General features: G+C 37.0%; 1 protein-coding gene across 1 annotated transcript in view; it reads right to left on the bottom strand.

Annotated features, from left to right (window-relative positions):
• The window catches only part of DCC (DCC netrin 1 receptor), a 635,057-nt gene that overhangs the window by 317,853 nt on the left and 289,674 nt on the right, over positions 1 to 27,530 (bottom strand). The window contains exon 3 of the mRNA XM_063453897.1: positions 5,203 to 5,487. Coding sequence (XP_063309967.1) covers positions 5,203 to 5,487 — 285 coding nt within the window. The remainder of the gene's footprint in view (positions 1 to 5,202; positions 5,488 to 27,530) is intronic.

Here is a 27,530-nt window from a genome sequence, read left to right as displayed (position 1 = left end):
TTCATAAAAGCAGGCATTAGGATGCTAGAGTAGGACCTGCCAAGAATGGGGTACATTGATGTTGTGACAGGCTTATGCAATATATGATCATATACTGTAACTAAACCCTCATTATTTTTGCCTAGATTAGGTGTTTTTAAATAAAATTGTGAGCCTTAAAATTGCTGTTTAGTGAATGAGTGAGTGCGCTGAATAAATATATATATATATATATATATATATATACTATATATATAGATATATATATAGTAATACATTATATATTTCTATGCTTTGAGACCTGCTGCAACCTTTCTCCAGTGCTACCATTTTCATAGGATCCATGGGTGTTACAGTATTGTAACAATTACCCTTCGGTCCTTGTTGCTGCTGCCCTTTCTCTGCAGTGTTTGCCCATACTTGGGGAGACAAGCAGGGCAATCCTCCCTAATAATGCCAACTTGTGTTGGCTTAACTGCCAGAATGTCATATATACCCCCTACCCCTGTTTGCATATGAGAAACATTGCCAGGGGGAGTAGCACAGTGACAGGGAGCAAGAGGATTTTCTAACAATCAGTGAACTGTATATACCCTCAGTGCTGCCCACATAAGGTTCAATGCCAAGGATTGATTGACAGGTGAGTGATGGACCATATTTTTAAATAAGATTAAATGAAAGTGTTACGGTTAATCCCAGGCTAGCTGGAAGCTGGACCGCTTGGATAGTCTGGATCCCAGCTTGGAGAGAGAGCTCCATATCCAGAAGGATCCTGTAAGTGTAGAACAATCCCACTAGCTATTTTACAGCTAGGGTACTCTTTCCCCCACAAAACGAGTCGAGGCTGCCATTTGAAGGTCAAACAAGAACTGGCTTTAAGGGCACACAGGGATCGATATTTATGCAAAATCTCAGGTCCAGGGACAGCCCCCTCTGGACCTGATGGGATACATGGATAACACAAGGGATCAACCAATGAGAATACAGTGTATCATTTGAATTTGCTACCGCCCAGCTTGGAGATAATAAATCCAACGGTTAGAGTAATACAATTATCTCCAAGCTCTCAAAACCCACGTTTATTTTACACATAGAAAAGAGAGTAAAAATACATAACTCTAACATTTTAATATATACTTCGGTACTTTCACCATTCATTTTGTAGCTCTGGTCCGGGTGTACTAGTTCACCGAATAGCGCCCCAAACTCACGAACCATATGCTGGATTTCGTCATGGTAAAGTCTGTTCGTATATTTGGTCGCAGGCTTGAGATGGCGGCCATGTTTTTGGGAGCAACAATAGGCAGCGAGACCTCGGCGTCAACTCATGGAACTAATAACGGCCAGAGTTGTGCACGAATCCCCGCTCTCTGCCTGGATGTCGTTGCTGTTCGGGATACGAATTTAGCCCGCCGTGAAGGGGGCACTTAACCTGCGGTTAACCGCAACATTCCACATTCTAATTGAGGCCACACGCCAGGTTGAAGGTGGTCCCCGTTCGTGACCCTTTTCGGTAGTTTAACCATCGGGACATAAGGCACGTACGGATATATCCTGGGGCCGTCAATTAGCCTGCGGTTAACCGCAAACCGCAACTCCCTGGGTGATCAATTAATGGCACACTCTCCCAGCCGGGTGGTCGACCATTCGGTAGTTTGAGAGGTGACCGGGGTTAAGTGGCAGCACACACGGTGTATATATAATCAATTCGGGAGAGGGTGCAGAATTCAAGTACCGAAGCCATAGTATCACAAAAGAGCCAACATAATCCGTGTTTGTAACAGTTTTGTAACAGAAAGTTTAGTTGGTAAAGACTAAAAGATAAGTACATTTAAAAAAAAATTCTAAAAGAGATAATAATTATATTTACCAAGCATTCTTCATAAATAATCTCTAAAGAAACAAAAGCAAAAGTAACAGTATATTATTCTACTTCTTTCATATGATGATAAATATATTGTATCGGATGGATGGATGGCAGTTTTGCTGCAAAGCTAGTATAAAACAGATAATGCAGCTAGAGATGTCACTTCCATTTACTGAAGCGTATGTTAGAATTAAACTCTTTGTCCTTTGACTTCGGTTAAGATGGAATTAAAAAAAGCTCTTATCCATGAGTGTATGTGCTTCACTTCTTTCACATTTGTGATTTTTTTTGTTCGAGACATAAGGTGGCATCATCATCAAATAATGATCACTTGTGCAGCAATCATGCCTTTCTAAGATTTAAAGATTATATTATGAAAGGTAACATTTTTTGATACAGAGTGAACTTTTTTCTTGTGAAGTGGAATAGTGTACTTGAAAGAACTAAAGGTAATGATAGAGCAAAAGTTTTGTCTTGAAAAAAAAATATCATCTGTCAGAGAATAAAATAACAGTGGTGATTCTTTGCCTACATTTTTCAGTACTAGAATTATCATTTTTTTTTTTTTACTATTCTCACATTACAATGCATAAGTCAAAGTTAAAGAACGCATTTGCGCATAACAATGCAGACAATGTATAGAAGTAGAAATATATATGCAACGTGAGAGGTTTTAAGGTCATAAACAGCCCAAAGGATAAGAAATGAAACAGACTAGTATAGGACCACTGGATTAGCTGGAAAGCAAGCATGATACAGGCTGCACATTTAAAATGAAAACGGAATAATAGAAAAACATAACAGGCACAATAAAGGACTATTTAGACAACCATAGATTATAATTCCCATATAATTCCTAGTCCTTCATAGCAAATAGCAAACTCCCAAGGTATGTAAGATGCAAGCTGGTATTTAACCAACTCCTTGATTAGGATATAAGGGAGCATCCTGTCTCTGGATCAATTCAGGCCAGCTTTGGTTTCCATGAGTGTTGGAAGTAGCTTCACATCTTTTCTCAAACCCAAAGCTCAACCAATGCCCATAGCATTCAACCTGGAGGGTATCCATTGGCCCTGCACCATGCCGGGGTGGTGTCTCATTTCCAGTTCGTTGACTTAATTTGGCCCACAATTTGTTGCATATGACATCAATAGCACTAAAAGAAGATGCTTACTTTGCCTGTATGTGTGGGAGACCCACAAGGGCTCAACAGCCATCTTAATATTTGTGGGCACGCTGGAGATATCAGCTGGCTGATGGAAAGGCACTTTAAAACATTATAATGGCTACACCCCCTTGGCTTTCAAGCAAACAGATCCTGTTACTTCCTGGTTTGGTTAGTTCAGAGGAGCTAAACTCAAGAGGCAGCATTTGCTCAGAGCACCTGACTTGCAAAGACTTCTCATTAAGCTGCATTGGGAAATCTGTGATTGGACAGCCACAGAAAGTTTGGGCGGGGTTACAAGGGGAGAGCTTGCAAAGGCTGCAGACATGAAAACTGCAGGTTTTGCAATCTGTTTTTAGTTTTACCCCCAATAAAAAAAAATAATAATTAAATGCTTGCAAGTTTTCATTTGTCGTATATGTACTACACAGTGATATTTATTTTGTATTTGGGCAGTAGTGTGTCCCTTCAAATCTAATATCATAAGACTCTCAGGGTACTTACTTAAGTGAGAATTCAAAATGGATACAAAGTAAATTTCAAATGTAAGGCCAGAGTCTTCAAACTGAGCTTAGCTTTGCCTTTTTTAACCTTAAATTTAAAATTCACTATGAATTCACTATGAATTCTCACTTTAGTGAAAAATCCCATATATTATCTGTACAATACTGACTTATGGTACAGACCAAGTGAGATAGCAAGAGTTAAACTTACAAACATACTCCAAAACACTTGCAGTTCTTGGGTTTCCTATTCCCTTTTTCGTGACTATTTCACTAAAGGATCAATGGACTAAACACTGAGTTATGGTGCATTTAAAACTGCTATAAGTGACAATGATTTTTAAAAGCCTCCAATTCAGCAAAAATATAATAGATCAAATATTTTCCAGGAAATCATTGACTTCTATTTTATAATTAATTGAAAGGCTTAAAAAATTTCTGAAAAAATGATTTTACATTGTAATGAATGATTGAGAAAAAAAAATAAGAATAGACCGTGTCCGCTTAGTTTATAATGTAAATTACTAAATTTCTGGCTACATTGCAGTACACTTCATTTTCTGATGCTATAATAACATCAATACTGTAACCCCATAATGTACGTTTAGACTTTGTTAAAATAAAGGTTAATCAAAATAGGGGACTATACTCACATCATACAATTTAGTCAAAATAATAAATTGGTGCTCCAAATCCTGTGACAGCAAATCACAATGAGTCAACCTGAAATATATACAGGGTCCAGGCACACAAAAACTCCTCACATGCAGACTTTAGTAGAAGCACCATTACAATAGTTTTTTTTTCCACAGACCGGTCTGTCATGGTGACTTCCTTCAATTAAAAAGTGAGCATTTGAAGAGTTTTGTGTGTCTGTACCTTTTATTTAGTTTTTGTTAAGATTATGAACTGCTTGAATTATTGGGCTTTGGGTCAAGGGTACTTAAAGCACCTCTGTCACCACAAACACAGGTTATTTAATCTGCTTCTATAGAAAACCCTGTGTCTCAACCTCTTTGTATTTTTTTCCGCAGAGCTCCTGACAAAGGCCACGAACTGTGCCCAAAATCTTTTCAGGATGGCTTGCTTTAGTTAAACTCTACATTTGAAGAGTATTCCGCCAATATATCATGAACACACACACCGTTATTAATATTTCTGGTGATAAAATTTGGTTGGTAAACTTTTCAATGGTATAGAAGAAATGTTTGCGCTACCTTCCCCCTCTCTCTTTCCTTTGCTCCTCATGGCTGTAAATATATTCAAATTACTGTTCCAGCTTCATCTCTTTAGGCCTCGCTTCAGATACCCAGAACCAAGAATACTGAATCTCTCCATTTTTTTTCTTAGCACTGATTTCTCAGCATTGATATTGCTGAAGCAGAAGAACATTTTAGCTACATCCGTGAAGAGAAGTTGAGCTGCGAGTGCACAGGATTTGAAAACAGTTCACGCTTAACTGTTGCAGAGCTAGCACCATAACCACTTCAGTGTTCTTTAGTGTTTATGGAGCTAGTGTTTAGGTTAGGTGGTACCTGCATTCAACATGCTGTGGACATTAACTGGAATCACAGGCAGCCTGGCACTGATATCTAATCCTATGACCATGACAACATTTTGAAAGTATACAAGTAAAACGTGGGAATGTTTGTACAATAGAATTAAACAAACAGATAAAGTATATTTACCAGATAATATTCGCAGTTCAGCTTCATTTCCTGTTCTAGAGCTTCCTGGGTTTTTAGCCAAACATCTGTAAACTCCACTGTCTGTTGCCTGAAGTCTACTAATCTGTAATGCTCCTGAAGGCAGCACCATCAGCCGACTGTCTCCGGGTGTCAATATAAGATCTTCCTGATTCTTCTGCCAATTTACTACGGGCATCGGCTCTCCTACAATCTCACACTTCAATAAAGCAGTATCTCCCACGAACGATGTGACTGACTCCGTCTGGGAGAGGAATCTCAGTGGTCCTACAAATGCAAAATAAAAACAATTAAACATAAGTCATGTAAATACCTTGTTTCCTGCACGGAAACATACGTAGATAGTCAGCAAGCTTGGAATTTCAGTTTAAAATGCTATTTATATGACAACTGCAGCTTTATAAAATGTTATTTTATTCAAAAGCCAGCCTTCTGTCTGTACTATAACTATATCAAATAAAACATTCTTTGAAACATGTTTAAATATTTTATTTTAACAGTCCTTTCTGTAATTAGAAACCACGCACCATGTGCTAACAGCTATTCCTAGGAGTCTAAGGGGTTGAGTCTACATGGTTATGGTGCTACCTGGGATCTCAATAATGATGTCTAAAAAATATATATAAATGATAGTTGGATCATAGTAAGTAGATTATTCTCCTTAAGAAGCAATATAGGCGCAACCACTAAGAAATATTTCTCAACCTCACTAGTTCACAAGATAAAAAAATTAGTGTCCCAGGCCCACTTATTCTTGCAATGTCAATCACTGCAATTTTAGAGAAACTGCAATGATTACATTGCAGGACTAAGACTGCCTGTAGTGGCTGTCATTCAGACAGCCACCAGAGCACTTCCTGAATCCTAACATAATTTTGGTTGCTTAACTCAGTGTTTCCCAACCCAGTCCTTAAGGCACACCTACCAGTCCAGGATTTAAGGATTACCCAGTTTTGTCTAAGGTGTTTTTAGAAAAAAAAAAGAAAAAACACCTTAGACAAAACTGGGTAATCCTTAAATCCTGGACTGGTAGGTGTGCCTTGAGGACTGGGTTGGGAAACACTGGCTTAACTGACACTAGACATCCCCACGCCCTGCATGAGGACATCCAGCGTCAGTAAAATCCCCACAGAAAAGCATTGAGGCAATGGTTCCCTATGGAGAGGTCCTAATGCACTTGCCCACCGCGCACGCACATTAGGATTCCAAATCAGATAATGTTATAGGAGGTCGAACATCGACACTGGAATTGGGTAAGTGAATGAAGGGGGCAACCAGAGGGCCCTATAGTGTTAGGAATATAGTTTTGCATTTCTAACACTAGAGAATCCATTTAAACCTTGGCTATCTTATGCAGACTTTTACAATTCAGATTTTAACCTGGCATGACTTGGAGCTACACATAACACTGTTCCTTTAATGCTGGCTACAATTCTATTTACTGTACTATTCTACATTCTATTCTACAATTCTATTTACTGTAAAACATTGTAATTCCATAGAATTCATCCAGACTGTAGTTCCAGTAATATGCCATATTGTTGCATGTTGTTTTTTGTTTTTTAGATGACTCTTTATATTTATTTATATGACGCAGCGTTTTTTTTTCTAAATACTTGTTTTACTTGGATCTAATCTGACTGAGTATTTGTATAAAAGGCTAGGAGTAAACATTTGTTGCTAAAGAGCTTGCTTTGTGTAGAGCATGGTGCTACATCAAACTGTACACAGGAGTCCAGCTGTGCATGTACTGTCACAATATATTAGCCGGCATTCGGTATAAATATAGAAAATCCCAAATAAAAGAAAAAATGTTTCCCCAATGCATGTGTGTGTAAACACAGCTTCCGGGCTACCATTTCCATATTACCAAATAAGTCATTCAACTTATTTTCACTCCATTACTCATCTAAAACAAACCAAATGTGTTTGTCCCCTCGGGCAAAGCATTTTGTTGCTCTTATTTTACTGTATTTATATATATATATATATTGCCAAACTCTTCTCCTCTGTGTTGGAATATTTAAAGTCTCGTAGATTGTGAGTTGTTTTTTATAATTTATTGTGAATGGTGCTGCATTTATAATATATGCTTCTCAAATTAGCCCTGTTGTATTGTTTTCTAACTATACGCTGTGCGAACAATGTGACAATAGAGTGTAAAAATAAGTATAGCTTTTAGTTATTTTTCTTACTTTTCTTGTTGATGAATAAATAGATAACGGTTTTAAAATTAGCAATGCAATACTGGTACTGTACACAATGAAAAACATTTTCAAAATAAGCCTTCAGTTGGATAAAATGAGACAAATGTGATTTGGAATCATCACATATAAACAAACATTAACACTTTACTCAGTAATGAATATATGAGGCTTTTGCAAAATCTATACACCAAGGATTCATTGATAAATATTTTCCATCTGATTTGTTTTGCCTGAATTTGGCAACATGGTCAGTAACTCATTACTCAGTGAAAAGCAAGAAAAAATAATGGAACAAGTCCCACTGTGGTGTATTGGAGGATAATCAGAAAATAAATGGTTCGGGTCTTAGACCTTTTATCAAAGCATAATACCCTCCCTTTGATGCTCACTGCATAACCTTGTGTTGTGTGTGTGCTCCTTGCAACCTTAGAATCTATAAACGAATGGAACTAAGAGATTTTTTTTAATTCAACAGACCATGGTTATGGTCAATTCTCATTTTCTCCTATTGGAACTTATTTCTGGGACAAGGGTAATCAGATGTCCAATTAGCAACCAAATTTCAAAACATAAGATAAAATTAACAGGTTTATAAATATCCCTTATATAGTGCAGTTGTAGACTTTTTCCAAAACTTCTAGAATTTTGATCTGTATTTAGCAAGTCAATGACACATAAATGTACGGTCAACCAAACCCAACGTATGAGTACTTAAGACTAAAAATGATATGTTTGTCAAATGAGGATTAGGCTTGTTAGTACTGAGATTAATTTTAAAAAGATGAGAATACAAGCTGCAATATGCAATGTTGGGAATCTTTGTGATTGTTGAGGTATATGTGCTTGAACAAAATATTTTTAAGTATTTCAAGAGGACAAAGTGGCGCACTTTTAAGAGGCTTGATAGTGAGTGAAGGATCCTTGCTATTTATTTGGATCAATATAGTACAAACTATTGTATCCACACAATTAACAGTAAATACTTGTTAGCTTAAGTGTCACTTAACATTGTGAATCATTCACACAACACTTTAAAATCACTAAAAAGGACCATGGTGGAAAATATAGCAGGGAATATGAAAGCGGGTAAACACATTATTAACTAGTTTGTCTTTGTAAAGGCAGGAATATTCTTTGTGTACTACACAAGGGCACAAGATCTTAGATACTAGAGCGATCACTCACTACGCATTTTATTATTGTTGAAGGTGAGCCAATAGTCAGGTAGCAAAACATTTAGCAACTGTTATTATTATTTGTATAAGTATTGGCCTTATTATATTGACAATCTGTTTTTAGCAATAGGTAAAACCTTATAGTTTTCAAATGAGGAGAAAGAAGGAAGAAATTTAAGTGACTTAAAGAATAGAATTACAAACCACAACTAGAGCATATTGCCTAAAATGTAAACTTGTCTGTCAACGCCCATTAGCGAACTTCTTAGTAAACATTCTTCTGAAATTGACCTCTAAACCATTGTTAAGATATGTACGCACTCATAGTGTGTCTTAAGTGCACCAGCTCATTATATACGCATGCAGACATAGTCAGGAGGTTTGACCAAACATCGGAATGTGGTAGACATGCAACATAAGCAACGTTGACCGTTTTATGGTTGTTGGTCCCAGACATGACAATTCAAGCATCTCAGAAACAGCTGACCTGCAATGACTTTTCATGCATTGTCTATAGAGTTTACAGAAAAGGGTGAGATGAACATAAAAGATCCACTGAGTGGCATTTCACTGGATAAAAACACTTTGCTAATCAGCCACTTTAGAGGATAATGGCCAGACTCGTTCAAACAGAACAAAAGCCCCAAAATACCTTTACAGTTTGGCAGAAGGGTATCTCTGAATACATAAAGTATCAAACCTTGAGCTGATGAATACAGAAGTAGAAATCTGCACCAGGCTGTATTTCTATTAACTAGGAACTGGACCATATGGCACTTACAGGGTTAAATCCAAGCTGTAAATGTAGCTACATAATATCACGCATCCTAAAAAGATCAACAATGTCACCATCCTTTGGTTATGTATGAACCAAGATCATATCACAAATTAAGAAAACAAACTTGCCATACATTGTTATTGTTAATGTTTTTCTTTATTAAATTTAATCTAGGCATTGGCAGATTACCAATGCTGTCTAAATTGTGTACACCATTTCCTGTTTTCCTTTGTAGCTCCTGTATTTGTTCAACTTATTCTAATGCTACCTAAAGCTGAAACTAGACTTAGAAATGAAATCTTTTCAATTTGCTCTCATACAGTCATCCCCCAGGGAAACTTGTTTTGTAGCTAGTGCCTCGATGTATTCCGCCTCTACCTGCAAATCAATTCTAATCTGAACACGTTGCGCGACTCTCATCTGCCCTACAGCAAAGATGGCAGCCTATCGGGATTCCCGTCTTTCTCTACAGAAGGTGCAATTATTAAGTAATTAAAGTTCACTTAATATAAATGCTTATCGTTAAGGGGACAGACCTTGGGGTTCTAACATGCAAAGCTATTAAATATTCAGTGATTTAGTTACACTAAGGGGAGCGATGCATTGTGTCTTTGCTTCAAATAAAATTGCTTGCACTTATTTAACATCAAGGCGAGACCTTTAAGTCCTGGTAAAGTCATCAAAATGAATTATGCATTCTGCATGTGAGTATTTTCTTCTGTAGTCTACTCGATGTGAAAATGCAGGAGTCTCGAAAATATATCCTTTGGATGATTAAATAAAAGAAAGCACCATTCATGTAGGTTTTATGCGCAGAATATTTTTGCATCACATAACACAATGCCTTCTCCATGCATTGTATTTCCCTCAAGCCTCATTCCCATCAGATTGCAATCTTGCAAGCAAAGATTTTTTTTCTTTTCGTATGATGCATGGTCTTGTGTTTTCAATTCTTCATAACATTTTATGTTGATTTCTGGTCTTAAGTTAACATAAGTAATATGATGAGAAATATGTTCATTCGTTACAAATAACATAAAAATGAGAAATTATTGTGTGTGCTGGAATGGAATTGAAAGTTTGTAATTATGAGCGGGCGCATAAGGCTATAAGAAGCAGTTTTACTTATATAGAATAAATCTTTTGCTTAAACGACATCAGATTTTAGTAATTGTTATTTTTTTAGTAATATATTGTATATTAAGCTTTAGTTAGGACTTTGGGTATATAAAGCAAGGTTTAATAACCATCTTCAGATATAGAGGGTATATTCCCATGATGCCTGGCTGTGATCCCAAGCAAGTCAACAACAGTTGGGGCACTAGTTGCTGGATATCCTACAAGAAATATCATAGCAAACATTATCCTATAATATTAAATCATTGAATTTAATTTTTAGGCATGCTCTACAGTTAGTCATTACATCACATTAAAGTGCTGGGAGTGAGTGGGGCTCAGCACAACTCTTAAAGTTTTGACCTCTTTCTGGCCTAATATACTCTCTTCCTGTACTGACAGGAAGTAGAAATTAGACCATTCTGAGCTAGGACTCCACCAGCATCTGGTCATTAGCTACACTAAACACAACTACTTTGCGCTTACTGTACATAAGCTACCTAATCCACAATAATGATGATTTTATTGATATTTATAAAATTTATATGATTTTATTCTTAAACTCTCTTGCGGGAAATGGTGCCTTGGTCTTGGTCTGAATTTTTTTATTTTTTTCTCCTATAATGCAATTTAATATTTTGTTTACATAAAATCTACACTTTTATCATAATTTTCTTCTCATAAGTTTGCCAAGTCTTATATTTGTAGGATCCATGTATTTGTTTATTCACATTTTCCCCATGTATTTCAATTCCAATCTGTTTTAAAATATTCCTAGTCCGTTGCTTTCCTTTCTCTATCATTGCTTCTGCACATTGTTCCATTTAAATAACTGTCGATATAATCTTATTTGCCCCCCAAGGTATATGTCCTATTACTGTGAGTAAAGAAATTGTATTCAAATTGTAGGAGTAGCTTCTGTTTATGTTAAAAGTCAACATACTCTTTATTTCAGTTCACTGAAGCACTTATTCCACATCATCTCCTGTGCTATTAAAATTAAGCTGTATCTTCATAGTCTAGAAAAATGGTCAAGAAATTGATTCGCAACATTGCACATTCCTGACCCACAAAAGCCCACTTCTATCTCCATTTCTAAAGTTAAAATAATTACATAGTAGGTTCTGTCAATGTATAACCTTCCTTGTAACACCCCTGTATTGTATTATAGGGATATTAGTGAATAGTTGTATGTAGAGCAGTTACAAATACCATCACTTCAATTCCAGGAAAATCACAATGTTATTCTGCCATAGTGTCACTTTCTATTTGGACTTCTACCCAATATTTAACTCTGTTAACACGGCAGCTGTTACAACAAATTTCAAATAAAATGGCAGCGGCAATAGGGGTTAGGAGACCTTTATTTTCTGAAGGTTAACAATCGTACGGACATTGTTATATGTAGTTACTGAGGTTGAGAAAGAAACGGACCTTTAAGGGTCACCTCCGCAGATTACTTTTTTATAAATCCAGAGTAAACAAGAAATATACTACACCAATCATTTCCAAATTTAAAAAAAAAGTCAATCATAGCCTTAGATCAATATCCTTCTCATGCTCATGTTTAAAATGAAATTTAACAGATTATGTTTTTATTTTTTATTTTTAACTGTATTTTTCTGGTTTAGGTGTTGTTTTCTGTGAGAATTGCATAAAGTCAAAAAGGAAATTGTAAGATTACTGTAATGGTTTGTAAGAAATAGATAGATCAGTGGTTTGCAAACCAGTCCTCATGGCCCACCAATAGTCCAGGTTTTGGAAGTATCTCCACTGGATTAAAGAAGGGAAATACATAAATCCTGGACTGGTGGTGGGCCATGAGGACTGGTTTGGGAACTGTTGAAATAGTTGAACATGAAAAGGTTTAATAAATCACAAATCATTGTAAATTCCTGATGGCGTATGACTATTTTAGAATATTTTCTGTAATGATCTGATTCCAAATTTAAATGATCCCGTTAGTTACTGTATGGTTCTATAGAACATTCAAAGCTAAATAAGTGGAACATTCCATTTTGGAACAGGGTATAAACAGACAGCTTTGGGAAGACAGCACAAAGCAGGATTTGGTCCTTAAGGGGTTAATTTCTTTGTATAAAGCACACAGAGACTGTGTATTTTTGAAATGTGATTTTGAGTTTTTTACATATTTCTTTATATTTCTATTTTAATTCCATAACTGCCAACTTATTTTAATGTAAAAATAGCATATGTTTTAATTTGCAATCATGTTTTTTTTTTTAATTAATATTTATTTATTTAATCATTCTTTACAAACATATTGGGTGAATTAAAAGATTTAGAGTCTAAATGTTATACTAATGTAGCAACAGATATGCCATTTGAATGTCACAGAAACTGGGCACAACAAAAATAGGTAAATAAAATGTACTTATATATCTCTTAAAGGCATTCAATGGCATCTTGGATTTTTCTTTATAAAAATGCAAATGTAAAATATGAAATAAAAATATGAAATAATGTTTTATGTGTATATTGCTGCTTGCATTGAATACACCCTCTTCCTTGACTTTTAAATCACAACCATGAACTTTTGACTACAAAGGATGCTGGTGAGGTGAGGGCTTGCAATCACACTGCAGGTTGAAAGCAAGTGTTTTGAATGTTTCTCCCCTCGGCATATGTCATGTCCCCTTGGGTTATTCTAATGAGCTTATCATATTTCAAATGGAAAAATATTTCTTCATTTTCCGCTTGGAAATTAACCTTGTGAGTCATATATCAACTATAGATTCAAATACTGAGGTTTGTAGTAAATGTATTTTTCTCTTTTGTGCTATTAATTACACAAAAAAATATATTGTAATATTGTAGTTAAGTCATACAGTGAATTTGATTAAACTGTGAGTTTGTGAATTTTAGAATAGTTACATGCATGTCTGCCTTGGGAAATTACACATAAACTACTATTTTGTCTGGATTTGATTGTGAAGCTCCTTTTGACTCAGGAATCCGGAATTCACATATCAGGGCTTTACATACACTAAAGTGCATTCACTCAATAGCAAAATAGTAACAATTCAAATTGGATATAAATTTACTTCAGAATATCCAAAATAGAAAATATCAGCTACAAAAAAACATGTATGTTTTAATTTTAGCTATATTGATATATTTGAACCTCCATCAATTTATACTTCAGTGAATAATGCAGCAAGTAATTTCCTATTACAGAAAAGTGATATAATCTAAACAATGCATGGAGTTTTGTGGTAAAAAACTACAAGATATTGCTCTCTCCTGGTGCTCCTCCTACCTCTCCCGGCGCTCTTTCAATGTTTCTTTCTCTGGCTCTGCTTCTTCTCCCCAACTCCTCTCAGTTTGTGTCCCCCAAGGTTCAGTCCTTGGTCCCCTACTGTTCTCCATCTATATTGCCTCCCTTAGTAAACTCATTAGCTCCTTTGGCTTCCAATATCATTTCTATGCGGGTGACACGCAAATCTATCTGTCCTCTCCTGATCTCTCCCCATCCCTCTTGACTAGGGTCTCTGACTTCATCTCTGCTATTTATAACTGGATTGCTGCCCACTTCCTTAAACTCAACTTGACCAAAACTGAACTTCTGGTCTTTCCTCCCTCACGTGTTGCTACTCCTGTGTCTGTCTCCCTCCAAGTCAACGGTGCTACCATCGGCTCCACCACGCAGGCTCACTGCCTAGGTGTTCTTTTTTCCTCCAACCTCTCCTTCATGCCTCATGTTCAGTCTATCACCAAATCCTCAAAAACATTGCGGGCATCCGACCCTTCTTAACACCAGATGCAACTAAGGTGCTGGTCCATTCCACTGTCCTTTCTCACCTTGACTACTGTAATCTGCTTCTCAGTGGTCTTACGTGCTCCCAACTTGCACAGTTAGAGTCCATAATGAATGTGGCGGCAAGGCTCATCTTCCTATCCGCCCATACCGCCCACGCCTCACCCTTCTGTCAGTCCCTACATTGGCTTCCTGTAAGATATAGGGCTCAATTTAAAATTCTGGTTCTTGCTTTCAAATCTCTACATAATGCTGCTCCCACCTATCTATCCTCCCTAATACACAAGTATGTCCTGTCTAGGCCCTTACGCTCTGCTGAAGACTTACGTCTATCTTCTGTCATACTATCACCTCTGATGTTTGCCTTCAAGATTTCTCCTGTGGAACTCACTTCCCTTCTCCGTTAGATGCTCACCCAGTCTCCACTCCTTCAAAAAATCATTAAAAATCCACTTCTTCATAAAAGTGTATCAATTAAACTATTAATAGCTCCCAACTGATTCCTCTCTTGCAACTGTCATTAGTCTAATACCATCCTTAACGTTTGTGTCACTTTACCCCACTCCCTGTAGCATGTAAGCTCATTGAGCAGGGCCCTCAACCCCTCTGTTCCTGTGTGTCCAACTTGTCTGGTTACTACTACATGTTTGTTCATCCACCCACGGTAAAGCGCTGCGGAATTTGTTGGCGCTATATAAATAATAACATAATAATAATAAAAGCTATCATGCAGTTTCCCTTTAAATCTAGTAAACTTTATTTTTACATATTTTTTTTACAACTCAGCTCTTGAAAGAGGATGGATTCCTCATCAGCTATGAATCCCAAGGGCATAATCCTCTTCCAGTCGCTAATTGGATGTAACCCTTTGAAATCTTATTCAAACAGTATTCAGTTAATGCAGGGCACTAAGATTGTATATCTAAAGCAATGCATTAAATCCTGCCAATGCAAATAAATGCAGCACAGTAACATAAAATATCTTGTTATTCAGGTTGTGAAGCTAATGCGTAATGATCATTCACACCCGTCTGTATGTTTCATCTTCCTTGGCTCTTATGCTAGATATGTTACAGCATAATTATACTGTATATCAAAGAAATGTCTATCTAGGAAGGTTCAAACTGTGTACAGCTCCAATAATCTTAATATCCCTAAACATTTGGCTATACAACTGTTCTTGATACTTTGCCATGCTTTTTAGGAAAAGGGTTTTATGACGGCGCTTCGGAATGTAAGGAATGTGCTTAGAGGGTGGCAACAGATTAAAAAGAACAGCACACTGTTCGATGATAGACTTGGCCCTATGCAAACCTGTCTTAATTTTTTTACAATATGCATCTATAGTGTGTACTTACCAAGATTAATGTAACAATCCTTTAAAAATATAATCTGTGTGCTATGGGTGGTCTGTGCTGCATGAACAGAAATTGATGTACAGGAAAAAAAAAAAAAAAACTAATTACCCTTAGATTATTTTTTTATTTAAGCCATTACAGTTTCACTGCAGCATGATGCACATGATCAAAAAGAACTGTTTGAAGGATTTATCTTTTTCTATTTGAAGCAAGATACTACTGAAATTTGACAGACCACTGTATTAGAAAGAGCAATTATTTATGACAAGCTAAGGTATAGCCTTCCTTAAGCAAATTCCTTGAATGAAAGGAACACTATAGGGTCAAAAATACAAGCGTGCATTCCTGACCCTATAATTTTAAAAACACTATTTAGCTGCCTGCCCTTCCCCTTTGCTCCCCATAAATAAGTAAAAAACTTACCTTTATTCCAGTGATGTGCAGGTCTGCCAGTGCTGGCCCTGCATCCAATCCACCTCCTTGGCTGAGATCATCAAATTTGATGATCTTAGCCAATCCAATGCTTTCTCATAGGAAAGCATTGGGAGGCTATTGCTCAGTTGCGGCAAAACGCTGCTCTGCGCCAATTAGCATTTCTTCATAGAGATGAATTGACTCAATGCATCTCTATGGGGAAAGTTCAGTGCCTCCATGCAAAGCGTGGAGACGCTAAACCTCAGTGCTGCACACTGTCTGAGTAACTGCCACTAGAAGTCTCCCTAGAAAGGAATGAAAACACAGCCTTTTCTCTGAAAAGGCAGTGTTTACAGTAAAAATCCTGCAGGGACTACCTATAGACACCAGAACAACTACATTAAGCTGTAGTTCTTCAGGTGAACATAGTGTCCCTGTATATTGTTTCATTGTGAGAGTAACAAAACATCAGAAACCATTTTCCACTTAATAAACAGTCCTTGAAAACAAAAATGTTATTCCACAGTATTTCTCTGTAACATATCTGGTTTTAAAATAGAATTGTGCATTCATTGCATTCATCTTTAAAAAAAACATGTTTGACAATGAATCGATTTCTCTGGGAAAACCCCTTTTGATAAATTTTTAGATTCATTCATTCAGGAAAATATTTGAGAAGTCTAAATCATGAATAAATGAACATGTTTCATCAACTTAAAACCAATCGAAAGGTTTTTTTATTTTTGGACAACTCGATTCATTGTTGGACGAATCGGTTTAACTAAAGACAAATTCAATTAATGCACATCTACCTTCAAATACTGTATACGTGCTGTGCATGCATACTGCTCTGTTGGTGGTTCATCTTACCTCTATCACATTAAGTAGATTTATGATTATTGATGTTCATCTATACACAGGAGAATGCCCAAAGCATCAGATGACTCGGTTATTCTATTGGTCAGCAGTTGTCTAAAATTCATGGCTAGTTGGCCACAATGGATAGCCTAAGAATAGTTTGGAGACATTTCCTCTCTTGTTATATTATTACAACCCTATCACTCCCAAGAGTGAGATCATTGACTAAAAGTAATTACTTGTACAGGTGCTATGTTACTGAACTTTGTTTTTACTTAAAGCAGGAGTAGACAACATTTGCCTTTTTCGATGTAAATCCCAACTTACATTGTGCTCCTTTTGTCTTGCTTTATATTAAACCATTAGAGTAAATCAATCTGAGGTTCATCTAAGTTTGGATTTACATGTCAGGCTCCTGTGGTAAAAAAATTCAAAGGTGCCCCCTGGTCACTAACCCCAAAATAATAGATAAAGGAAGCCGCACTTACCAGGTTGCCAAAGTGCACCGGATCCGAAGATGGCCAAACCCCACGTTAGATATATGATATAAAGTAGTGCTCCAGGCATTTAAGGTGGAAGCCAAAAACACTTTTGACCAGATGGGTCTTTGTCAAACATAAAATAAGGCAGATAAAAAAAGTCTAATGAATTTATTAACTGGACATTGCTGGCCTAAAAACATTTAAAAAACATATTCCTATTTGGCAGCTGCATATGTATAAATGTATGTATGTGCATATTTCTGCTTAAAGTGTATGGTGTTTGAATCTGTGAGTATAGTGAGTGTATGCAGCTGTGTAAATGCATGCAGGGTTAAATATAATGTTAGAAGTGGTTAAGGTAAAGTGTGTTTAATGTTAGAGAGGGGTTAACATCATAGTAGATTACATGGGGTGTTTAGCATTAAGAACATTAAAAACTTAAGGGGGGTTATAGTTGTAGCATAAGTGCTGTTTATGATTATTGAGAGTAGGGATAGACTTGGCTTATATTTAGTACTGAGGTCCATGCAAGGTTTCATTTTTAAGAGTGTTCCTGTTCAGTCTCACAAAGACACTGGAAGAGCTGTGAAAACACAGAATTTTACACCCTCTGTATCTGTTCCTACAGGTCTACTGTGGACTACAGAGGACACTGGCCAAGGTTTCAGGTACTTATCTCTCTTAACCAGCTCAAAAAGGCACATTATAATATGTGTTGAAAACAGACACCTCCTAGTGGTCAGGTGCCTGTAGGCAGTTACTTACTCTGTCTAATGCAGTGGTAGTCAACCTGGTCCCTGCCGCCCACTAGTGGGCGATTCAAGCTTTCATGGTTCGTGGTAGTGGGTTTAATACGTGACTCTCGGTTCTCCGGCACATCCACATACTCTGCACAGGCTTTCGCCTCCCTCCAGCCATCGAGAGAGACCTCCCAAAATTGTCCAACACGCAATGCGTGAACACCTTTGTTTGCTAAATCACTCCCAGGGCGGACAGGGGTATGATGATGTAACACGCCAAAAAGAGGAGGGGAGCCTATACACGTGATGTGAAAGCAGGGACAGGAAGAAGCATGGCGTTTAAAGTGGTTGATATTGAACTTTGGCAAGCTAAGTTCTGTTATTTTTTGTTTACTTAACATAAACTAAAAGATAGAAGGAAAAGAAAAAGAAGTAAAGGAAAGGAGAAGGAGAGAATAAAGAGAAAGGAAAAAGAGACCCCTGATATATAGATATTTCTTTTTTTTCTGTTTTATGTTTTGCTGGCTAATAATAAAGTGGGCTGACTTTCTTTTTATGGTGACATGTAATAAAAATGCCCACCTAATACAGCATTGTTGTTGGTGTTGGCAATAAAAGGGAAAATATTGTTTAAAGTGCTGTGTAGAGTGGAGGGCCAAACGTGGTAAGAGAAAAACAGTTGTTAAATTGTGCAGCAAATTTAGAACCCATTTCTCAAAAAAAGAAATAAAAAGATAAATTTAAGTACACATTTAAAAAAAAAAAAAACCCTTCCTTTCTAAAAAAAATGTCACGCCTTTGCGTTCAAAAATTGAGTTGATGTGGCACCAGTGGCTGTTAGGAAATCTTACCATCAAAAAGATACATAAGTGGGCGGTAGGTATTAAAAGCTTGACTACCCATGGTCTAATGGGTTCATCAATTAATTATATGTCTTTTGTTTGCAATTTAAAATAAAATACAAAACAAATTCAATTTAGGCCAAAATAAAAAAGTTGCAAACTATTTTCGATTTTGACCTTCGTTTTTAAGTTCACCCCAATGGACTGCTTTTTGAAAAATGATTGAAACAAAAGCATAGAACATGTTTCCAGGACTCTGGAGAAGGTCAAATCAGTTTGTATTTCCAGATGTGGAACAGAGCACTGAGGACAGCTGGGCTACACCGAGGTTCATTAACAAGATATGCATCTCAACCACCACAGCAAAAATGAATGTGATATTTATCAAAACTCGGTTCTGATGACAACAATATAATTGAATAGATTCTCACAACCTTAAAATTTTTAGAACCAGTCAACCAGAGCGTATCTTATTCTGATACACAACATAATAGGGACAGTGAAGCTTGCTGATAATAAATAAATCCTCGATTAGACACAGAGCTGGTGTATTTAGATAACTCTCACAATTTTAGCCCTTTTATGAGGTTAGGTAAATCCTACGGGATCATGACAGTTTTGGCAGGTCATCTGACATGAAAGGGATACAATTAAAACTAAACTTTGATGATGGATAAATGTATCACATATTTTCACGCACTTTGGGCATGTCGTAGGGTGTCTTTGAATCACATATAAAAATAAGTCAAGGGTTTATTCACTATAGGGAGTTGTTTTAAGATGATAACACAGGGGACAGAAATCACCAAAACTTGGAAATGGTTAACAAATTAGATATTCTTGATTAAATCTGGTTTTAAAATCAACATAATTCATTTTTGTAATGTACTCCTTGGAATAAACGTTCTATTATAAAAAGTTACTTAGCTCTGCATTGAGCAATTTGAGTGGTTTATCTATAACGCTATAGTGAAGGAATGTTGAAGAAAATAAAAATATTTTATTTATTTTTTAACCCCTTTACGACAAAACGACTGTACGTATAGAGCAAGAAGAGTAACATTTGTTTAAAATGTATTTATTTATTCATTTATAAAATATTTTACCAGGATGGATACATTGAGATTTCTCTCGTTTTCAAGTATGTCCTGGGTCCACATAATATAGTCACCAAAACAACTTTAGCTTGATAAAGCAGTATTGGTATATAGATCATGCCCCTGCAGTCTCACAGCTCAATTCTCTGCCATTTACAAGTTAAATTTTTGTTTATACAGCTCTAGTCATGCCTCCCTGTATGGAGCTTGCATGTGACTATATCCCAAAATAATTTCAATAATGTCATCATATATCCACATATAATATATATATATATAACAATCAAATCTTAATATCTTAATATCTTAATATCTTAATATCAAATCTTAATATCATATATATATATATATATATATATATATATATATATATATATATATATAACAATCAAAAAAGGGAGCACTCCAGGTCTTCAATCAAGTGGAAAAAATATATTTACAGTATCAAAGCATGATACAAATTCTGTGCAAAGAGAATCAACGTTTCGACCCTGCTGGGGTCTTTATCAAGATCACAGTGAATTAACATTACAGTGCGAAATATATACATACAAACAATGTTGCTTACCAATCAAGAGATCGGAGACCCGATCAGCTACAGAACCCGGAAGTGACAACGTGGGCTGCGCCGAGCATGTGACTAGGTTGCCGTGCAACCTACCAATGTGTGAGAGGATATCAATCCGTGCGTCAGACGTCCGTGCGTCAACCTTATCACATGCACGTCCATCACGTGATCACGCCCACGTGGCCTTAGCACTTCCGGGTATGACGGCGGTGCCGGCCGTCTGACGCACGGATTGATATAAGTCGAGAAAGTTAACCACGATTACAAATACCACCAGGTTTACCGTTGGTTAAGTGGGACAGATTCCAACATACGGAATCCTCCGCCGAGATTTAGAACACGCATAAGAAAACCTGCGTTACAAACAGTAGATGTTAGCTCGGGAGAATCGGCTTCTGATGGAGAAAGGGCGACTGACCCTCAAGCAATAAAACAGGTTCCTTTTTTAAAGGATGGAGGACATCTGAGCGACCCACCACGGTCAACCTATACCAACGAGCAAAACCGAAGGGAAGGAAGAGGCGGCCTAGACGTGGACAAAAGGGTTACAAGAAATATAGGAGCTATGGGAAAACCTCCCAGACAACGGAAGTAACATCTATTTTTAATTTGTCCAATAAGGTCCTGGACCAGAACCATATATCCTTGCTTCAGAAGGGACTCACATTTATACCTGTGGCAAAACCTAAACAGTTTGATATGGCGATTGATCTGTATAAATTACAGAGGACTCTGTACAGTCACGACATAGTAAAAAAAGATGAGAGTTCAACTACAACATATACCTTTCCCAACCGGTATAAAAAGGATATCTATACACCAAACCATTCAATCAGGACTTTTATGCAGGTTATTAAACATGAAATGGACTCTACTATTACGACCCCACCTCATTATAGAGACAACCTCACGAAAGGGGAACATGCAGCCCTAAAGGACCTAACACAGGACCCCCCTATTATTATTCGGCCCGCCGATAAAGGCGGTGCAATAGTTATACAAACTTATGACAACTACAGGGGTGAAATACTTTGACAATTACAGGATACTACCACCTACTCAAGACTGACCTTTGACCCAGTAGCTAAATTCCAAAAAAGGATTGAAAAACTGATAAGTGAAGGTCTATTACATCGCTACCTGGATGAAAGAACTGCCAAATTTTTGTTCGTAAAATACCCAAAACACCCGGTTATGTACACACTACCGAAGATCCATAAGGACTTGGCACAACCACGAGGCCGTCCAATTGTCTCCGCTAAAGGCGGACTAATTGAGCCTATTGCTCAATTCATTGATCATTACATTAATAACAGTGTGCAAAAACTCCCAACGTGTCTGAAAGACACACAACACTTTATTAGCCAGGTAGAACAGATGGACCTGACAAACAAAGAGATCATCTTGGCCACAATGGATGTCCAAAGCCTGTACACTATAATACTGAAAAAGGAAGGAATAGAGGCTATATCGGAGATTTTAGCCAACAATGACATGTACAGCGGACCCCCTATTCTCTACCTCATGGAGTGGCTGGACATTGCACTATCATGTAATTACTTCAAATTTGAAGACAGGTTTTACCTTCAAATATCCGGGACCGCCATGGGTGCGGCCATGGCACCAGCCTATGCCAACGGCTTTATGTACTGGTTCGAAAGGAAATATATCTTACAGCAATATCAATCTCATATATTAAAATATGTCAGATTTGTAGATGATATTTTTGTAATCTGGCAAGGTACTATAACAACCCTTCAAGAGATGGTCCAACAGATCAACGCTTTACCTACTCCAGTAACGCTTACGTTGAACTGGAGTGAACACAGTATTGAATTCCTGGACGTAAGGATATATATGACTGAGAACAGATTAGGATTGACATTATTTCGCAAACCGACGGATCGAAATACACTGTTGACTGCCACTAGTTTCCACCCTCAGCACATTAGGGATTCGTTACCAATCTCCCAATTGCTTCGCGTGATGAGGTATAACAGTAATTTAGAGTACTGTGAACAGCAGCTCCAGGAGGTGTGGGATCGCTTCCTGGCTAGGGGCTTCCATCCACGGACCCTGGAAGCCGCTAAGGATAAAGCTTGGAAGAAATACAACCAAAGTAACCAGACAGGCCCTAATAAGAAGAAAAATAATATCTTCCTTCCCATTACATTCAACACTGCCACTCCGTATTTGAAGAAATGTATCCAGAAACATTGGAATATGTTCCAGGTGGACCAAAGCCTGTCTGATAAATTCAAAAACAATCCGATTATTAGCTACAGGAGAAACCGGAATCTGAGGGATCTATTGGTGAAGAACGACCCCCGAATATGCTACGCTAGGACGCCTAAAATTCAAAAGAAGGGCTGCTATAGATGCAGTGGCTGTGTTACGTGCAGCCACATGCTCACGGGTACCACTTTTGCTCATCCACATAGTGGGAAGCGGATTCCTATCAAACACTACATCTCATGTATGACCACACATGTGGTGTACATGATCACCTGCCCATGTGGCTTGTCCTACGTGGGGAAAACTGATATGACACTGAGAGATCGGATCAGAGGACACCGCTCTGGAATCACCACAGCCTTCAGAGATCAGAGAACAGATAAAGTGGTTGCCAAGCATTTTTTATCAGCATCACATCACCTACCCACCCTCAAGTTCATAGCAATTGATCATGTCCCAGTACCACCCAGAGGAGGTGACAGATCCAAATTACTACTTCAGCGAGAGGCTTATTGGATCTACCACCTAAAAACTGTAACACCAAAAGGACTCAATGAACATTTGGTTCTTTCCATGTTTCTTTAATTGATAATTTACATTGGTCTGATGGTTCATGTGGAAGGCACCAAACGATCGATGGATGTGGCTCACTTCTTCTATGTCTCTTTTTTGGATATTTGCTCGTGATTTACTCTTGCATTGTTCTCATATGATTCAGTTCAAATAATATGTAGGGTCAGCCGTCTCATGTGGTATATGTAGAGAGATAGGGAAAATAAGTGGCTTAGTAGATATCTTAAGTTCAATATTTTCTCCCCACTCAACCTAAATGATGAGTGTTGCTAATGCTTCTTCTTGTATTTTGTAAGACTAGAATAGATTTTCGTAAACCAGAGAAAGATAATTGATTTATATAGGTTTGGAACTAGTTTTCTAAAACTTAGCTTGTATATTTAGTAGAGTTGGTTATGTATAGATAGTATACATTATACTGTTTTCGCAATTTAAATTGGTCTATCTGATGGTTTATTTTCACTTATGTTTCACTTTCTCACTATGTAGCTACATTTGGGTTTTGCACTGTGCACTTTTTTCATGATTAGTCCTTCCTTAAATTTCGATGTTTAGTTGATTGTTGTCCTCCATAAGACATGCTTTATGTATTCTCCCGTTCTCTGTTTAGAAAGAGGGAGTTTTTTTATTATTATTATGTTTGTTATAGGGGTTGCCTAGCAACCTTATCACATGCACGTCCATCACGTGATCACGCCCACGTGGCCTTAGCACTTCCGGGTATGACGGCGGTGCCGGCCGTCTGACGCACGGATTGATATCCTCTCACACATTGGTAGGTTGCACGGCAACCTAGTCACATGCTAGGCGCAGCCCACGTGGTGTTGTCACTTCCGGGTTCTGTAGCTGATCGGGTCTCCGATCTCTTGATTGGTAAGCAACATTGTTTGTATGTATATATTTCGCACTGTAATGTTAATTCACTGTGATCTTGACCCAGCAGGGTCGAAACGTTGATTCTCTTAGCACAGAATTTGTATCATGCTTTGATACTGTAAATATATTTTTTCCACTTGATTGAAGACCTGGAGTGCTCCCTTTTTTGATTGTTTGTTATATATTTGGACGCGGGATTGCACCTAGGCATTTGTTCTATAAGATTTTGATATAGGAGGAGTGCCTTGTTACCTATTTTGTATATATATATATATATATATATATATAATAACCAATTATATTTTCTGCTTACTTTTTCAGCACGAATATCTGATAAATATGTAAAAATCTATAGAAAAAATTAAAAAACCCAAACCCAAATTTGAAACCCAAACTTATTATATAGTATATTATTTGTTTCGGTTTAAATAAAAAAAAAAAAAAAACAAGATGTATAGAATCAGTATAATAAAAATATGTGAATAAAAAAAATTAAAAGTGATAGTCATGGTAGGATTTTGATTATTTTGTAATAACAAAGCAATGTAGAATTTTAGCTGCGGGCATTACAATAATCAAAAAATTTAAATTATTGCTCTTTATTTTGACTTTTTACAACAAATTCACTTTTGCAACTTTACTTGTAATGAACCTTAGCTGTAGGATTAATCTGTCATTCACTAGATAATGCCAGTCCCAATATTTACTCTTTATCTTAAAGAGAGGGCTTGCAGCCACCAGAAAAGATCGAAATCTTACACTTCTATTTAGCAAGCCTGGAAGACTGAACAGCCATGTCCTATCTTTAAACCAGATTCCCTTGAACCTAAATTGGCTGTCAACATTAGAAAACATAGGTCTTAAAAGGAATATCTAATGACGAGCTTTCTCCAGCTTTATATTGCAATATTTATAAAATATTGTTGCCGTATAATGCATAGCATTTGTTAAATGGTTATATGCACGGTCATGGTCATAGAAAACAAATTTATTTAATAGCCTTTCTATGCCAGCTTTTAAAAACGTTAGCAAGCATGGGAACGCATATTCTAATTGATACATATAAACCACAGACAAATAGCTTGAGCATCAAATGTTATGTAAATGCATTGTTGTAAAATACACTATTAAACTAGGAATGTCTTTTCTATTAGGGTCAACAATTAATTTATGTAGTGTATTCAAGCTGCATTTTAAATGGACTAAAAGAGATCAGATGTATAGTGACTTCTTGAGTCTTGTTTCGATGCCACAATTATCAAATTTTGTGCATACAAAGTTTGCACTTTCAAATAACTAATCTATCCCTTTTTTACTTTTTAAACAAAATACAGATTAGGAAGAGCACACACACAATTTATTTTTTACGTTTTTCAATCTACTTTTATAGAAGATCTATCTCAGAAAACATATATGGGGATTCAGTTATACCATGTGGCCATATCACGTTAAGCCCGCTACTACACCACCACACACCAATATTGGTGTGTACTAAACTCATTTTAATGAGGGAGAGAAATTAAATTGTGCTAGTGCTGAACGAACTAAAGAGTATAAAGTGTCAACTTTTCATTGTTGAGCAGTCAGTTCCAATTTTAGGTAAGATACAAATGTTAGAAGGTCTCCAAGACAGAGCCGGCGCTACCATTGGGTGAATAAGACATTCGTCTGGGGCGCCGGTCTGTTGGTGGCGCCCACGGGGAGGTTTCCTGGTGGACTGCTCTGCTGCAATCTGGAACAAGTGTGCTGGGCTAGCGGCTCCTTAGCCACCCCCCCAGCACACCCATTCATCTGGTGGGCTTGTCTCGTCACCTCCCGGCAAGAACATTCTGCTTGCTGCAAGCAGGGGTTGCCGGAACATGACTTGATCTCAGCTGCCCCCTGTCTGTGAAGACTGGAAACACTCTGCAGGGAGCAGGAAGTAGCTCACCGTGCACGGCTCTCCTGCTCCCTAGCAGAAACAAGAAAAATTCCAGCAGGCTGAAGGATGGTCCCCTTCTCCATTTAATGCTTCTTATGACAGGGGTCACTCTTCAATAAAAGTTATTTTTTTATGTTTGCTCTGTTAAAGTCTCTGTATGGTTAGTCATTGTTTCGCAAAGACAATATGATTAATTTTCTATATTAGCAGAAACAAACATAATCACAGTTTAAAGCCAGTGAAAAGTGACTCACAAACAGGGATTAGCATATTAATTTGACTGTTTTATTCTCACACCAGGTTTTCATTTAGCAAATATTTGACAAAATACAGCAAAATACATTTTCTTTTAATGAAAATGTAATTGTCAGGCAGATATATATTTCATGTTGGTTTTGATCTAATTAAAACATCTCTCTTTACTGGACCTTTCGGCTGCTATGTCCTGAATTTGTCCTTAATCCAGTTGTTGCTATGAAGGCATTTCTTTTTGCAGTAGTAGTATAAGAAAGTGGACCCCTATGGTCTCTTAGTCCAATCTTAAAGTTCTGCTTGTTAGATGACACCATTAAAAAGAATTGACATTCTCTGTTAAAAATGAATACGCTTTAACAATAGTTGAAACAACCAAGATTGGGAATCTTCTGTCTGTCCTTGACTATTTCTATAGGATATTTCTGCCCAAAAGATCTATTATATCTGTTGCCACATACTAACTTCTCAACTGTGAGGTCCAACCGTAAATGTGAACATGATTTGGCTGAAGAAAGTACACTACAACTGTTATCTAATGAGATAATGCTACTGGAGTATAGACAGATGAATGTGTACCTCTAAAGGATAACAAAACCAGTAGTCTGCTTATTTCCTAGCTGATCATGATGATCTATTTTAGAATGATGATTTGTAAATATACAATAGGCAAAATTAATTCAAGAACAAAGCTAGACTAGAAAGATCTGCTTATCTTAGAGTTTATATTTGATCGAATAAAAGGCCAGAGGAAAAGGACAATAGCTAATAATTAGTGCTAATAACTAACCTGCCCTCCAAATATTGCACTCTTACTAAGGGTATGTTTTCTTTCTTTTCAATGTGCTTTATTTAAACATGGCTTACCTAATGAATATATACATTTGACCTCTTGTGAAGCCTTATTGTGGCTCACATGCACTACCATGCTTATTTAAATATCAAATCCTAATACATTCAAGTATTAATAATTCCAATTAATACATAGGAGCTTTAATATGAAAACTTCTATTTCACACATTAGTCCATTAAAGTTATAA

Source organism: Pelobates fuscus, chromosome 5 (genome assembly GCF_036172605.1).
Source record: "Pelobates fuscus isolate aPelFus1 chromosome 5, aPelFus1.pri, whole genome shotgun sequence".
NCBI classification, from domain to species: domain Eukaryota; kingdom Metazoa; phylum Chordata; class Amphibia; order Anura; family Pelobatidae; genus Pelobates; species Pelobates fuscus.
This window is presented reverse-complemented; position numbering and strand designations above follow the sequence as displayed.